Here is a 14,618-nt window from a genome sequence, read left to right as displayed (position 1 = left end):
TTAATGAAACACTACAGCTGCACAGTTACAAACCAGAATCAGAGCAGCCAGACAGCCAAGATCCCAGACGAAATGCTGCCCTACGGGCTCTGCACAAGCCTGCTGCCTTAGTGCTTTGCTCCTGGTTTAATTTCTCTGTTCCTGAGGAGGGCGAATTCTGCACCTCTGATAAGACTTTCTAAAATCATTTAATAATTACATAAATAGACAGAAATTATCCCTGAGGCTAATTGGGAGGGGAACGGAAGAAGAATAAAAATCCACAACCCCCCAGCAACCGTGTCTTGAAAGTTAGTCAACAACTGCATTTCTCTGTCAATCATCCTGGACACTGAGCCCAGAGAGAATCTCTTCCAGAATCCACGAATGCTCTCCTAAAATTAATGGCTTCACCTCGGACTCATCCCCTCAACATTGTCTGTGCCAACGCTTCACATTGAAGGTTTCTTCTTCTTATTACTCATCAAAAGCACCAGATGTATGGACCACTTAAAAAGGAAATGGAGATCCTTCCCTGGCAGTCACCCAAAAGAGAAGTACAGAGGCAAAAGGAAAGGGCAGTGAGATCAGTCAGTGGTGGTTACTTGAATAGTTCATGCCTCTTGATTCATCATTAGAGAGCTGAATTATTCCTAACCAATCAGTAGTACTAGAAAACTACCAAAAAACAACTTAAAGAAAGGATATAAAAAGAACTTCAGAAAGGATTACAAAACTGGTATCTGTTCTATTTTGATAGCAAACATATACATAGTATTTTGGGTGGTTGCAGGCAGTATGGATGGATAAAACCGGACCTGGCTTCCCTGAGATGTTTCTTGTCTCCCTCTTCCAAGAAGCAAAATATTTGCAGTGAAAAACTGACAGACTACTTTTGAGTTTTAAAAAATCTAAAATATTTAAAAAAACTAAATAAGCTTGCAACAAATGTTTTTAAATCAATATATTTTCAAAAATATTCACACACTATTTCTGAAAAACAGAAATTTTGTGCTGAGTTTCATGCAATTCTTACAGTATGCAAAGCAAAGAGCAGCCTGTTAACTCCCAGCTGACAAGAGCCTCGAGTTCACCCAAACAGAATGATACTCTGTCAAACAAAGAGATCTTTGATAAGCAGAAATGAAAAGAAGGAATATAACTCTCATCTCATTGATATTACCAATGAGAGCCTTTCCTCCAGAACACTACACTAAAAAAAGGAAACCAGACAGCATTTTTTCCTAATAGTTATAAAATACAATCTTTACTGTCCTATACTGTGTGTACCTGAAAAATCCTGTCACCTTAGCAACAGTCCCTAACCCATGATATTGAATCCATGACATGGATGTGTTACTGCAATACATCGTGCACACTCTTTTCCCTGTTAGGAGTAGCAGATAAAGGTACAGGCAGATGACATGAGAACTTTGGCTTTGAAGGTTTATGTAGATGTTCCTCCTGTTTCAGATATGATTACTATACATCCATTCGGTCATGTAAGATGACAAAAACCAAACCAGCAGAAAAGGAAGCTGGACCAATTACAGGCTAAAAATCTTTAGAAAATGATAAATCATCCTTTTGTATTTTAGACTGTGAAAGATACAAATATGTGTTTATATACAGACCTCCATACATCAAATACAAACACACAAATTATTACATTCTGTTAAATATGTTAGAATTCAATAGCTTTGGCACTCCTGCAGAAATCTTGCCTACATATGTATGTCCTTATCTCCATGAATGAATCTATAAATGCAAGCATACCTCTTAGCTTCTCTTTGGCAGCTCTCCACGGATTCACTGATATTTTAAGTCAAGAAGCCCTATTAGTAATAGAAATGCCTCAACTGTGTTTCCCTTAATACTATATAGATTTTTATGCACATGGAAAGAGGTTTTAAGAAGACTGACGGGGTCAATAAGCAGAGCCTACAATGAAAGCCCACAAAACCTGGCTTAGATGCCTGGATGCATGTGGGAATTAAGGACTCTCACATGAAGGAGTGACTTCATAAACACCGGATTTGGGTAGGGAAAGACAGGTAGACAATTGTTCCTCTGCTGTCCTTTGAAACAGGGAAAAGACAAGAAAATACTAAGAAGAGAGAACTGAACATCACAACCATGAACCGGTAAGAGAAGATTAAGAAGGAGGAAAAAAAGAGAATCTTACTTTCAAAGTTCTCTCTTCTCTATCAAATCATAGAATCATAGAATAGTTAGGGTTGGAAAGGACCTTAAGATCATCTAGTTCCAACCCCCCATTTACTCCTGTTTCTGACTAATAACAAACAAAAAGTATATTCCTTTATAAAGACTGACACTGAAAACCAAGTATGGTCTCAATTGAAACTCCAAAAATAGTCAGAGTCATTAACAATCTAGCAGTGTGAGAAAGCTGAGGCTGGGCAAGTGACAATCATACAGGCACAGTTAAATGCTTGGTACCTATTTGCCACTGGCACAATCTTACCCTGCTGCAGCTTCTTCAGTCTTTCAAAATTTGCATGTGACACATTTCAGTTACATATTCAGTTGTCAGCAGCCACTTAACTACATTAGAAGAAATGTGCAGGTATATAAAATATATGGCATATCGTAAGACTGAAGACATTAGATAGTTTCTGCTTGTGAAAGAGATACTTTATTTGTTTTAAACCTTCCTAATAAATCAGTTTGCCAATACATTCCTTTGGGAACTCAGTGGCAGCAACACAAAATGCGAGATCAGCAAATTATTAAAATACTGATGTAGTAACTCAGAGCTGAGCAACTAATGAGCTGTAAAGTTCACTTCTAAAAGCAGGACACTCATACATTAAACACGTCCACAGTATTTTCACTGTTCATTATAAATATTAATTCAGAGTTGGATGGTGAACTATATGCACAATAAAATTCAACTCTGATGGATTCTGATAGCACGCCTTTTAAGGATCAACTTTCTTTGGAATAATATATGGTAACTAAGGATGTAATTTTGCCAAGTTTGGTATTAAAATGCTTTTTAGCATCATGGTGATTCCCAAATCAGGTCAGTGACAGATGAGCAGAAGCAGACAGATGATTTTCAATTTACCAAACAAACTGAACTCCTACTCATGTTGCAAAACCAATCAAAAAATTACCATATATTAAGGCTATTTTAAATAAAGGTAAAAATACGGGAAGCCATCATTCACATATGTGGCACTGATGATGACATTCCTTCAAAGAAAATAAACACCAAATCTTTCCAACAGAACGTGGTACTTCATCCATCATTGTGCTCCCCTCTGATAAACAAGGACACAGTTATTTGCAGAAATGCTGATGAGTAGAAGAAACCAACTGCATGTTAGGTAGGTTTCTTCTGCTCACAAGCTTGCCATTTCCTTGGGGTGTCTGAAGTCTCAAATCCGTAGACACAACATAATGTCATGTACTATGTGAAACAGAGAAGACAACATCAGTGCTGCAAGGGTTTCCAGAACAGGTACTTAAGTGACAGTACCTATATAAAAGCAGCAGACAACATAATCAAATGCTTATCTTACTTCTCTTGAGCTTTAGCGTGCTTTGGACCTAGCAAAGATATGCATTCTTGAACCTTGTTGCTAATAATTTACTGAAGGTTGTTGTGGAGGCTTGATAAAGGCTGAAGAAGATACTACTAAAGCTACCTATCGCTTCAGAAAGTAACATGACTAAGCATTTCTTTCAAGCATATTAGAAGCCAAACTACGTCACAATTCTTCTCCAAAGTGTATCGTATTTTAGGGAAAGTTATACTAATAAACTCCTAAGGCTTGGTATTTGCCCTGACTTAAAAAGTTGTCGAGAAGGGAACAGATAATGTAGTAAAACATACTGTAATGCATTTCCTTTGTGGAAATTAGAGATTTAGTTATCTGCATAGTTAAGCAGATAATTCCATTCATGTACTACATGTGAATCTCAATAAGTTTACCTAAGACACATATGGCAACACGGAAGTGTCAACAAGAAACAAACGGGCACATTAAACTAGAGAATGTATTGACCTTGCAAAGCATGACCACAGAGAGAAGGTAATGAAAAGAAAAAAATCAGCAAAAGAAAATTACCTATATAAGCTGCCTATGAAGTGAGTGGAGTAGAGAATGGAAAACATAGATAAAATCCACAGGAAAAATATTAATCTATTAATTACAGTGAAAACAACTTCAGCTGGGAAGACATCAAGATGACGAAAACTATGTACCTTTGCTCTAGGCTGGGATTTTTTCTGTTATGTGCTCTGTCAAAGTCTCTCTGGATGCCAGACTTTATTTTCACCTAGTAATACCACTCCTATGTTCTTATGATTCTTCAAAACAAATAAGTAATCCCCCCAAAAACTCCCTCCCTCCTGTAAGACCAGAAAAGCCTGAATTTGTACTGTGAATCACAAACACTTGATTCAAAGAAGTGACCTTACCACACTGCAGCACACAGGACGTTTTAATAGTGACTTTAAGAACACCACATTCCTCCTGAATCTGACTACTCCATCCAAGAAAGAAGGTGATCTCCCTCTGACATAACTAACAACCAAATGCAATTGTTCCTTAATGGGTTGTCAGTACTGCTAACAGACTGAAAAAGTCTACTCAAATACATTCTCCTAAAAAAGGGAAGATCAGTCTGCAGAGGGATTCAGGTGGTCCTTTTCTATTTCAGCTGGATGACCGCCTAGCTGTTTTTTCAAGAGTTAGATGCAATTAGGATATTACTGTTGACAGACTATAACTCTACCATCGAAGAGGAAATGGCAATTCATTCAAATCAAAAACATGAGACTGATGTTCATTCGCAAGCAATATTTTTAAAAGCATTTGTGGAAAGAGAACATTTAATCTTTCCATTCAAAATTCATTTTTACCTTTAAAAATTTTCTGACAATCAGAAAAGATGACCTAATTTTCTTTTTCTTTTCTCTTTCTCTCTCTCATTTTATTTTCCCCCAAACTTTCCCTCAGATATTTGGGTCATGGTAGTTTCAACCTTTGCTTTTCAATTTGTTTCGGAATGGGAATGATCTTACATATCAAAATCTCCATAAAACACAGATCTACATATTTTACTCTTTAAAATTCAAGGGGTCAACTAGATTTTAGCTCAAAAAAAATACATCAATGAAGACAAAGAAAGCATTTGCACACTACTGCACCTCTCTCTTTCTTGACCATGTTAGCATTTTTCAAGATATTGCCCATGAATATGTGACTCAGGCTTCTTTACATGTGCAACTCTTAAATTAGGATCATTTCCATTGCTTGAATGATTTGTTTCTTTCAATATCCAAGGCAACAAGTAGAAAGGAAGCAAAATGTTAATGATTAAAAGTTAGATGTGGAAACCAAGAACTGTAATTTGAAACAAAAGCTCAGTGCAATGAACTAAAGCTCTGTCAGGCACAGCTCCTCATATCCTCAATACCCAGTGTCTCTGAGGTGGTCAGAAAGATCAATTTTCCATTTTGCAGAAACCTGGAAGCCACTATTACAACAGGGTATCTGTGGAACAACGCTTTTTAAATGAGGAGTTGTCAGGATGACATGATCTGACTGCAAGTATCTTGCAATGAACAAAACAGTAACCTCCAGGGAACACCAGTCAGCAGTAAAGGGAATTAATGGCTAGAAGCAACACATGGAGTCACAGTTTCACTGCAACATCCATCCTGCACCTAGCAGCTTTGGAGTTTTAAACTGCTGAAGGGGCTGCCAATCTTACTAAATGCATCAAGCTGAGAGGAATCATAGAATGGTTTCAGTCGGAAGGGACCTTTAAAAGTCTAGTACAACCCCCTGCAATGAGCAGGGACATCTTTAACTACATCAGGTTACTCAGAGACCTGTCCAACCTGATCTTGATCACTTCTAGGGATGGGGCATCCAACCAGCTCTCCCAGCAACCTGTGTCAGTGTTTCACCACCCTCACTGTAAAAAAAATGCTTCCTTCTGTCTAGTCTAAATCTCCCCTCTTTTAGTTTCAAACCATTATCCTGTGTCTTATTGCAAGAAGTCCTGCTGAAATGTTTGTCCCCATCTTTTTTACAGGCCCTCTTTAGGTACTGGAAGGCTACTTTAACATGTCCCTGAAACCTTCTCTTTTCCAGGGTGAACAAGCCCAACTCAATCTGTCTACATAGGAGAGGTGCTCCCACCCTCTAAACACCTTCATGGCCTCCTCTGGACTGGCTCCAACAGGTCCACAACCATCAAACCCATACCTCTTCACTTCAGAGAGAAGGATGCTGTGGGAGACCATGCTGGGAGAAGCTGTGCTGGCTGTCTCTGATCACCTCCCTTTTTGAGTAAACATTGTCCAAAAAACTTACTTTCAAGTCTCTACCTCCACCCTTTTCTACAAAAGAAGTTTTACCAAAACTTACCTCTGGGTACTTCATCTTTAAAGTTTTATGCATTTCTCGAAAACGACTGTACCGCCTGAATACCGTCCATGTCTCATCCAGGACTGTTATCTGTATCAGACAATACAAAAACAAGAAACAGAAGTAAACCCACACGACACAAAAAACCATGCAGTATACAAGCTTATCAGATTAAAAGGGGCAATTCTTAGTTCCCTTAAATCCATTAGGACTTACAAGTTCACTTCAGTTTTTATTCATTACAGTGATAGAACTGTAATTAATAAGGAGCACTGACTGCAAAACAAAAAATACTACACAATGAATACACATTTCTTGGACAGAGTTCATTGCTAAATAGAATGGGATTCCAATTTGTAGGGTAAATAATTATATATGCCAGCTTTCAGTAGAAGATATTCCTTTAAAACACTCTTGGTCTCTGACATCATTATGTTGATGACCATCCCGTTTATACAAGAAGTTTCATTAAAATCAACAAAAATTGTTCCTGTGAGTAAAGCACACAGCAACAGGAGTGAAAGGGGACAGCAAGCCAACCTTAGCAATAGTTATTCACAAAATCCTTATTCAAACTGAGAAACCAACAAAAATACCAGGGAAAGAAAAATTTTCGCTGTCTGAAATAAAATGAATTGAGAGAAATATGTAAGTGGGTCATAAAAATGCTGTGACTGAAGCCTTTGATTTTACAACAAAGTCCTTCTATAGCTCCAGTGATCCAAGGCTACCAAGAAGCAAAGCTGCAGGGATTTTTCTACACCATCTAGCAGAGCTGGAGAAAGCCAGCCAGCATTGCCTAAACCTGGAAAAAGTGTTGCTTTTTTAGCGTAACAGGCCTAATATGTGATATTACCTCTGCCTACCTATGATTTTATGCATGAAGATCAAAATTATCATTTTCATAAAACACATTCCATGAAGACACAGGCTTTATCTTACAATGACTCCTAAAATTAACAAGTGGTTCTTCACTATTGAGCCTATCAAAAAGTTATGGAGGTAATGGAAGTTACAACAGAGCAGGATAACTCAGTGTTGTGGTTTAAACTCAGTCAGCCATGCAGTCTCGCTCGCTCACTCCCCCCCCTTCCTCCCCGCCCCACTCCCGGAGGGATGGGGAGGAGAATCGAAAGAATGTAACTCCCACGGGTTGAGATAAGAACAGTCCAGTAACTAAGGTATAACACAAATCACTGCTGCTGCCACCAGTAATGATAATCACAAGGGAAATAACGAGGGAAGAGAATACAATACCACCCACCGATCGATAATACCCAGCCTGACCAAGCAGTGAACTGGCCCTTCCGGGTAACTCTCAGTTACATCCTGCGCATGACGTGCTGTGGTATGGAATACCTCTTTGGTTAGGTTGGGTCAGGTGTCCTGTATCTGCTTCCTCCCGGCTTCCCCTCCTCCCTGGCAGAGCATGAGACTCACAAAGTCCTTGGTCAGAGTAAACATTTGAGCAGTAACTAAAAACATCGGTGTTATCAGTGCTGTTCCCAGGCTGAAAGTCAAAAACACAGCACTGCACCAGCTGCTAAGAAGGAGAAAAATGGCTGCTACTGCTGAACTCAGAACACTCAGCAGGAGAAAAAGAGATCAGAGCAGTAAGTCCAGAGGAAACCAGCATCCACGCACCACTGTTGACAAGTCCTACTCCATGCTCGCAATAAACTCATCTCTGCTCCACCCTTCTCCATCCCCACTGCCTTTGCTGCTGTATACAGAACATGGAAATAGGGGAAGTGTTTTGGAAACCAGAAATTGTTCTATATCTTATGACATCAGGAACCAGGCTTGGATTTCTTTTTCTCCTATTTCTGCCTCTATTTTTAACTAAAAGATGTAAGTAAATAAAACTGGCTTGCTCAAAACTTTCCACAAACATTAAAACACAGGTTCTTTCAGCACATGTCCAATGCAAATTCATTATTTCTGATAAAACTCATCTTTCATGGCACCAGCAAGCTTAACTGCACTAGTCCACTTGTATGAACGACTGTATGTTGTTAAGAGTGTCTCAAACTACAAAACAAGTGAATGGATTTAACATGCACAGGCAGGTTTAACTAAAAAAGTAACTATTCAGGAATATGCATGTTACACTGATCTCGATCAACCAATTAACCATTTTGTTCTGAATAATTACTGTAACGTAGCTTAGTGATTTCGAAGTAAACATTAGAATGCAATGGATAATCATAAATATGTTACTCATTCCTGCTTACTTTTTGCTTTAATTCTGTATTTTAATTTTTCTGAGTGGTGGAATTTTGCTGCAATAATTTCATTTCTACATGATTTTTATTCAAAAATGACTGCTTTTTTTCCCTAGGGTTGTCACAGCAGCATGCCTTTAAGGGAGCAATCTAGCGCCAAGCATTGAGGACTTTTCCAGCTGCACATCCTGGGGAAGAGCATGTGTGTCAGCTTGCCAAAGATGTTGTTGGCTGTGCATCTGACAGCTGTCTAGGTGATAGCATGATACCAAACTTACCCAAATCAAGCTGCCTGCAGCCAATTATTTATTAACTTTCTTCTACAAAGTTTAATAAACAACTTGTTAGAGACAGACAGGAAGGAAAACAGCAAAGCCATATATCTGTGCGGCCTAAGAACTGAAGGATTTTCTCTGGAGTGTTTTCTGGTGGCTTGGTTTGATCTGACTCAGTCCCTGTCATCCTCTTTGTTTTCTTTCCTAATTCTTGTAATGGGAGGTAATGGATTGCAAAATTCTATTGTTACCACTCATATTATTGGTGAGTTTCAAAGCTAAACAAAATCTTCACTAGTCCCCGAAGCTCAGCAATAATGTTATTAGGACAGATGGACCAAACTCCACTCACATAATGAGGAGAATTACAGCACACCTGGCAGAGCAATAGCATTTCTAGAACAAGGTCTTTTATTCCTAAAGCTGAACCAACCAGTTTGGGCTGTGATTCTTCTCCCCCATTTAAAAAAGATGTATGACAGACTATGTATGGGATGGGGATACATGCAGATCTATGACTACAGCATCTGAAAAGCTCTAAGTTGCCTAAAAATATCTTGCAATCTTTATTTATTATTGAAGATATTAATCTGATACAGTTGAGGGAAGATGGGGCTTTTTCTTTTCTCTAATTTAGGTAGATACAGGGCATGCATTGTTTTCCTTACAAATACGTATCAATGAGCACTCTTCCTGTTTTACTCCAATTCTGCAATAGTTCACTGAGCTCAGAAAGAAACTTAGACTAGAAACACGGACACTTTGAGCAGACACACCACAGCACTTGGCTGAACAGAGCTGCTACTGGACGTGGAGAAAAGCACTGCTCTGGGGTGCATCTGCCTGGATCATCTCCTCTAGAGAACTCGCCAGAGATGGCTGGAAGGCTTAAAAGAAGAAAAAGCCAGTTTTGAAAGAATATCAAACAGGATAAATAAAATGAGAGAACTGAGAACAATGAGGGAAAGAGGAATAAAAATGAGATAGCTTATCTACAACTTTTCCTCTTGCCAGAGGATCCCCTGCAGGGCTGTGCTTGATTCCAGGCTCTGTTTCCATGATCTGTTCTCCGGAGACCTTGCATGCCTTTATGTGAGCTGGAGTTCCCCCTTCCCTCCTGCCTCGCTGCTTCTTCTGCTGTTCACAGACACTGTCTGCAACCCCAGGCACTGCCTGGAACAGATAGCAATGGTCTTATTGATACAAAAGCTCTTCCCACATGCTATTGCTAGCACAGCCTTGTCTGAATATTCTGCATATCACAACAACATGAAAGGAAGGGGAAAATACAAGAATAGTTTTCTGGTATTCTAATTCAGCTCAAACATAAATATGTTTAGACCTGATTAAGTTACTACAGTTCCATCATGTCTTTAAAGACAACAATAAAACTATCACTGAAATGGAAGGGTTTTTGGAAACATAATCTATTCGTACTGAATACTTAACAGCAGACCAGCACAAACAGCTCCATGACATCTTTTGCTCGAAAAGAAGAAGGTGCTATCTTAACTGAAACACAGCATGCATTTGTTTCTACTTTGAATTCTCTCCAATAGGCTCTCCTGGGACTCGCTCAACATCTTAAAGTAGGATCTGTATCCAGGGGAAGAACCCGAGTGGACAGACAATCTTGCTGGCCTGATACCAAATGTTATATGTGTCTAGATGCTGAACCTGCACTAAAAGAAAGTATTTTTGGATGGTATGTTAGGGTTGAAAGACTTATGAGCTTTCTGCGATGCTGCCAAGAAAAGTGCAACTCACTCTCTTTTGGCAAATACAGGAAATATTCTGCACTATTGCATGTCATAAGAAGAAATGTATATGTTGGTTTTATTTAGGAATTTATTATATTTGTTCCTCTACACAGCAATATGCCAGGATTTAACTGCAATGACTAGAAACATCTGCTGAAGAAAACGCTTCTGAGATGCCTAGGATTCAAAAGTTTGGGAACTGTCTTACAATTTGACTCAATCATCCCTTGTCTCTTTGTCAGATTTCCAAGTGCTGTTACACGCGAACAGGTCAGCCACTCATTTTCCCCAAGAGCAAGAGGAGCATGGATGTAGAAGGCTTATTTGAGACACAGCAAAGGACATCAGGTAAACCGTGCCTCAGCCCTCCCCTAAGTCTGACACATTCTGAGGAGAGAACCTGAAAATAAACCTGAATAAAGTAACGCTGAAACTGGGAATTATTTCAATAACTTGACATTGTATCCTGAGCCATAAGGAAGGGATGAAATAAACAGATACATGTTCTCTCCTCCCTTCCACATCTTCCTATTTTCCTGATTTTTTGGGGGGAGAGGGGGAGGGAAGATGGAGGGGAGATCACTATTCCATGTATTCTGATTTCCCACAGAATAACCGTAGCAGCAGCTGAAGATTAATACAGATCAAAGCAGAGCTGAGCGCTCTGCAGGGGAAAGGTTTAAAATACAAAAGTTTGTGGAAAGTCTGTGGAAAGTCTGTGGATTGTAGCTTGGAGCCAAATCCAAAAGCAGCAAAAGCAGCCCACTATGACACACAGAGACCTGGAGACAAAGGTAAAAGCATAAACAGCTGATCGATTTGTGTAAGTGAATAACGATAAGAAGCAATCCAAAGACTGCCAAAGTAAGGTCCATAGGAGCTTCAGTAAAATATTTAGTGCTCTAATGAAGTTGACAGCAATGAAACACAATTATTAAAGTGATAGCCCTTTCCCTACCCAATGTGTCATCCATTTCTTTGCTTTGAACTTCATCAAAGCAGTTATTTAAGCAGCACTTTCTTTATGAGGCAGCCTAGAGATGGCACAGGAGAGAGATAAAAGATTGTAGTGGCAAGTACGGTAGAACACCCATTCCATACACATCGCTCTTAGCTAGAGTGTCTGTCCCTTCCATGCCATTACTGAGATTAGGCAGCAAGGCTTGATTCTCACAGAAACAAAATACAAGCAACAGAATGCTGGTGCCTAGTTTGATATGTATCTGTATCTCTCCTTAAATATATCCTCCTGTTCCTTACTGGTTATGCCTCCCACTCCTTTTCAAGACTTTCTTCTACTACATTTCCTTCCTTCAGTCCAAGCCTTTATGCGCATACTTTTTTAAGTGCCCCTTCATCCTAAGATCTTGCAGATGCTTACATGTGTTTTAGGGATGAGGAGTGAATACTTAAAAGAGAAATCCACCAACTTATTAATAAGAGAAAATACCTTTTTACTTTTTCTACTTTCATTAACCATTACTCAGTTTAGTAAATCCCATGTGCTGAAAATAGTTGGAAAGTACAACAATCCTTGGGGAAGTTTCACATGCACTTAACTCTTCTCTCAGCACCTCTTTGGCTGGCCTGAGGAAAGTCAGTTCAAAGTTCAAAAGGCAAAAGGAAGTATTCCATCCATAAAGCATGCAGTACGTTTCAGGATGAGAATTTAATTAGCACAGAGCTAAGATCACCCATCTTAATAAAAGCCTTTGTAAAAGAATGTGAGCATAGTTCAAAAATGGTCCTTCACACCATGAGGGCAGGTCACTCATCCAACTCTCACCAGCTAATGAAGCATCTGGCAGCACATTCAGCGAAGGTGGCTGCCAACTCTGTCTCTGATGCCATGTATGTCAGTTAATGCTACATGTCCACATGCACTGGGAACACATTTCCAATTAGACTTCACATCTTGCTTTGAAAAAACACTGGCTTAGTACCAGAGGAAACAAAATGAATATGTATTTTTGCACAGATCAACTGAGGAAGCCACTAGAATGGAGGAGAAACAGTTTGGAGAAGTGAGACCTTGGAAATGCAGCATGGGAGGAATCAGAACAAAATGGGCCTGCAAGGAATCAAGTCTATGTTGCGGATATGTGTAAAATACTTTGATTATGCTTTCATTATTACAGGTAACTATTTAAAGTCTAATCATTCGTATACCTGACACTCGCACCTCAATAAAGGGCTTCCCTTCAACCAATATGCATTTAATTCTCAACTCTGCAACACTTTCAACTGAATTATTTGACTTCAGATCTGGAACTGCTCACCCCAAGAATCTGACCACCAACCTCCTGTGTACAATCGATCCACTTAGACAATGGAGAGAGAACCAAAAATTGCACTTAGTGAACAGAAAATAGAATTCAATGGGGTCAGTAAGGTGATTTCTGGAACCTGCAGATTCTCTGGTATGTTTCCAGCTGCTGTTTCTACCTTCACTAACTGTGATGCTGACAGTAAACACCAACAGTTGGACAGAGCAAACCAGCAATGACTAAACAAAAGGCATTCATCTATTAATACTGTTACTATGATGCTACCATTGTACAAATGCAAGCAATACGTGTACGGAGACTCCAAACATTAAGGAGAAGCAACTGAAAAGCACTTACCTTTATTTCAAACTCATAGTGTTCATCCTTTCCCTGCCCACACAGGACATAGCGTGGAATACTAATTTTAATAGGATCCTTTAGGTCATCTGGATTTGCTCCCAGTGAACGACAGACCATCCGCTTTCATGTGCATACCAAATAGGGAGAACAAAGGAAAACCAAAATCACTACATAAGGAAAAAGAGAAAAGAACTTCACTAAAAACGAGAAAATGTTCTTGGCCAGAAGAGCAGGGAAAGAGAGGATGGAGGAGGCAGAAATAACTTCTAAAATGAAGGAATTATTTGAAAACAAAGTGGTTCTCCTTTTATAAGCCAGCCCCAGCATTTTTTTATGCATGAAAAAATGAAGGTGAAGTGTCCTGAAAAATGCTGTTTCTTCTTTGAAAAGGTACTTTCAGCTTAGATATCAAAACCAAGGGAAAGCAGAGGACTTTGTGCTAACCCTCTTAAAATATATATATATATTAATCAAGCCTTCACAGTCAGCTATGGTTTTTTATGTCTTTATATAAGAAACGTGTTTACAATATCATGTATAGCTGCAGGGGATCTAGGCAAATCAGAAAGCTCTTTGGTTTTAAAAATCCAAACTCATTTTATAATTAAATATGGTATAAATATCATAGCAATCCACTGTCAGAACAGCTTCCTACTATTTTCTTGAAATCACATCTAATTAACAGAACACTCAACTATGATAAATCTGCATGGTCTGGAAAAAATTATCTAACCAGGTATCTGTAATGAGGGCACATTCCATGGACTAACAGCCAGATGGAATCTGTAACTCTGAGTTATGTCAAAAATATTTCTGCAACTGCAAAGATTAATGCTTTGCAGTGACTGTGTCCAAAAGGAGCATTAAGCATTTACAGTGAAGAAGTACAGAAATTGCCTTGTCAGAAGTCCTCCACTTTCTCAATTGAACATATTTGGTCTGAAAACCTTAATGAACCTGCACTTAAAAAATAACAGTACCATGACAAGTGTAAGTTAACAATAACAAAAAAAGATTGAATACTATCACTTGAACGATTTGACCATGTTAAATATTTGTATTTTAATGAAGCTATCCATCACTTGGTTTGTAACTGTATTCTCAACATTCATTTTCGGTCCTTTAGCAGCTACCATAAGGCATGTTGCTTAGTCAAAACACTTCTGTCTTGACCAACATTATCTCCAAATGTGAATATGGCTCATACTTCTGCTCATCAACACTTGGGTTCTTTGTAGCAATTCCTGGTGATTTCCAGTACACAGCTGGAGAAAAGTCTGCTACTCATTCATAAATGCCTCTCAGTGCTGTGTGTTTCAGAGAGCTTTTTGGCATCCTCACC

General features: G+C 38.9%; 1 protein-coding gene across 1 annotated transcript in view; it reads right to left on the bottom strand.

The window, feature by feature from the left end:
- The window catches only part of KIF16B (kinesin family member 16B), a gene marked incomplete at its 5' end in the record, with an annotated part of 139,758 nt that overhangs the window by 30,338 nt on the left and 94,802 nt on the right, over nucleotides 1-14,618 (bottom strand). Inside the window, 2 exons of the mRNA XM_080615968.1 lie at nucleotides 6,390-6,479; nucleotides 13,274-13,396. Of these exons, the coding sequence (XP_080472094.1) occupies nucleotides 6,390-6,479; nucleotides 13,274-13,396 (213 nt within the window). The remainder of the gene's footprint in view (nucleotides 1-6,389; nucleotides 6,480-13,273; nucleotides 13,397-14,618) is intronic.

The sequence above is a fragment of the Psittacula echo genome, assembly GCF_963264785.1.
Source record: "Psittacula echo genome assembly, chromosome: 4".
Lineage (NCBI taxonomy): Eukaryota > Metazoa > Chordata > Aves > Psittaciformes > Psittacidae > Psittacula > Psittacula echo.
This window is presented reverse-complemented; position numbering and strand designations above follow the sequence as displayed.